General features: G+C 43.8%; 1 protein-coding gene across 1 annotated transcript in view; it reads left to right on the plus strand.

Annotated features, from left to right (window-relative positions):
* Positions 1-289: 289 nt before the first annotated feature.
* The window catches only part of LOC105518124 (gem-associated protein 2-like), a 38227-nt gene continuing 35965 nt past the window's right edge, over positions 290-2551 (plus strand). The window contains exons 1-3 of the mRNA XM_011950986.1: positions 290-493; positions 1001-1267; positions 1358-1441. Of these exons, the coding sequence (XP_011806376.1) occupies positions 290-493; positions 1001-1267; positions 1358-1441 (555 nt within the window). The remainder of the gene's footprint in view (positions 494-1000; positions 1268-1357; positions 1442-2551) is intronic.

Genomic DNA, 2551 nt, shown 5'->3' on the forward strand with positions numbered 1-2551 from the left:
GTGGTGGCACATGCCTGTAATCCCAGCTACTCGGGAGGCTGAGGCAGGAGAATCACTTGAACCTGAGGCAGAGGTCGCAATGAACTGAGATCGCGCCACTGCACTCTGGCCTGAGCGACAGAGCCAGACTCTGCCTCAAAAAAATTAAAAGTAGAATCTAAGGATTCCTATGTATTCTCCATTCCTTTATTCAACAAATATATATTGAGGATCTACTATGTGTTGGACACTATATTATCCTGAATCTAAATCAGTGATCAAAAAGATAGGATCGGGTGGTTTGAAAACCATGGTTTGGGTACCAGCGGAGTCTGCAACGGAAGAGTTGACGCCTCCACTATTGTCAGTAGAGCTCTGCAACTTGATGGAAGGTTTTGATCCCTCAGTTCCCCTGAGGACACCTCAGGAATGCCTGAGGCGGGTCCAGATCGAAGCAGCGCAATGTCCAGATGTTGTGGTAGCACAAATTGACCCAAAGGAGTTGAAAAGGAAGGCCGGGAGCAGTGGCTCATGCTTGTAATCCCAGCACTTTGGGAGGCCGACGCAGGCAGAGCACGAGGTCAGTAGTTCAAGACCAGCCTGGCCAGCATGGTGAAACCCTGTCTCTACCAAAAAGACAAAAAATTAGCCTGGCATGGTAGTGCACACCTATAATCCCAGATTCTCGGGAGGCTGAGGCAGGAGAATTGCTTGAACCCGGGAGGTGGAGGTTGCAGTGAGCTGAGATTTCACCATTGCACTCCAGCCTGGGCAACAGGAGCAAAACTCCATCTCAAAAACAGAAAAGAAGTTGAAAAGGAAGCAAAGTGTGAATATTTTTCTTTCAGGATGCCAACCATCCCCTGAAGGTTATTCCCCCACACTTCAGTGGCAACAGCAACAAGTGGCATTGTTTCCAACTGTTGGACAGAATGTGAACAAACATGGAAGTCACTGGAAATCACAACAGTTGGATAGTAATGTGACGATGCCAAAACCTGAAAAGAAGTTGAAAAGGAAGCAAAGTGTGAATATTTTTCTTTCAGGATGCCAACCATCCCCTGAAGGTTATTCCCCCACACTTCAGTGGCAACAGCAACAAGTGGCATTGTTTCCAACTGTTGGACAGAATGTGAACAGACATGGAAGTCACTGGAAATCACAACAGTTGGATAGTAATGTGACGATGCCAAAACCTGAAGACGAAAAAGGCTGGATGAAATTTTCTCTGGGTGAAAAGTTATGTGCTGACGGGGCTGTTGGACAAGCCACAGTCGAAAGTCCCGGAGTAGATTCTGCACAAGGAAGATGGCTTTATGCTTTATGGACTTGTCTGGAAAAGCCTTTATTACCTCAGGCTCATTCACTGATTTGGCAGCTTGCAAGGTGCTGTGAAGTGAGGCCCTTAGTGGAGAGCAAAGATGATGAGAAGGTTCCTACTTTGAATTTATTAGTCTGTTTGGTTAGCAGGTATCTTGACCAATGTGATTTAGCTGATGAGCCATCTTGATGTAGCTGATCTCTCAGCGATAGAAGATATCTCTCACAAAGGCAGCTTAACTCTGAGGAAATGCAATGCCAATTCAACTACAGATTGCAACACATCTTCAACACTATGTGAGGAGTTCACATCTTACCCTGTGCCGTTCAGGTTGATACTCAGAATATAGGTTGTATTGATTTGAATGTCTGAAATATCAATGAAAAATCAACCCCCAGTTTTTGATGAACAGTTTGAACCGTTTTCTGTAATCAAGCAGCTTGCATGGAAATTGTATGATGAAATTTTACACAAGTTCTTGGTACTATTTTGTTGTTTATCTACATATATACATGTACAATTTTATTGAAAATATGTTTTGGTTACTAAAATTTTGTTTGACTCCTAACAAAAGACAATGGATGGCCTTAGCATCAGAATTAAAATAATCTAGAGTACATGATAAATGCATTCACAGCAATAAAATTAATCTGCCATTAAAAAAAAAAAAGATAGGATCGGCTGGGTGTTGTGGCTCATACCCGTAATCTCAGCACTTTGGGAGGCTGGGCAGGAGGATTGCCCAAGCTCAGGAGTTTGAAACCAGCCTGAGCAACATAGCAAGACCTTGTCCCAAAAATTAAAAATAAATAAATAAATAAATAAAAAAGATAGGATCCACCCTCTTGGAACTTCCTGAAAATAGAGAAACAGTCCTTGGAATAGGATATGTAGTCACTGGGGATATGCATTCTGTTTTCTGTTTTTCTTTTTTGTTTTTTGAGACAGAGTCTCACTCTGTCACCCAAGTTGGAGTGCAGTGGCATGATCCTGGCTCACTGCAAGCTCTGCCTCTCAGGGTTCATGCCATTGTCCTGCCTCAGCCTCTCGGGTAGCTGGGACTACAGGTGCCTGCCACCACGTCAGGCTAATTTTTTGTATTTTTTAGTAGTGACGAGGTTTCACCATGTTAGCCAGGATGGCCTCAATCTCCTGACCTCGTGATCCACTCGCCTCGGCCTCCCAAAGTGCTGGGATTACAGGCGTGAGCCACCACGCCCAGTCACATTCAGTTTTCTTTTTTTTTTTTTT

Source organism: Colobus angolensis, unplaced genomic scaffold, assembly GCF_000951035.1.
Source record: "Colobus angolensis palliatus isolate OR3802 unplaced genomic scaffold, Cang.pa_1.0 Scaffold311, whole genome shotgun sequence".
NCBI lineage: Eukaryota > Metazoa > Chordata > Mammalia > Primates > Cercopithecidae > Colobus > Colobus angolensis.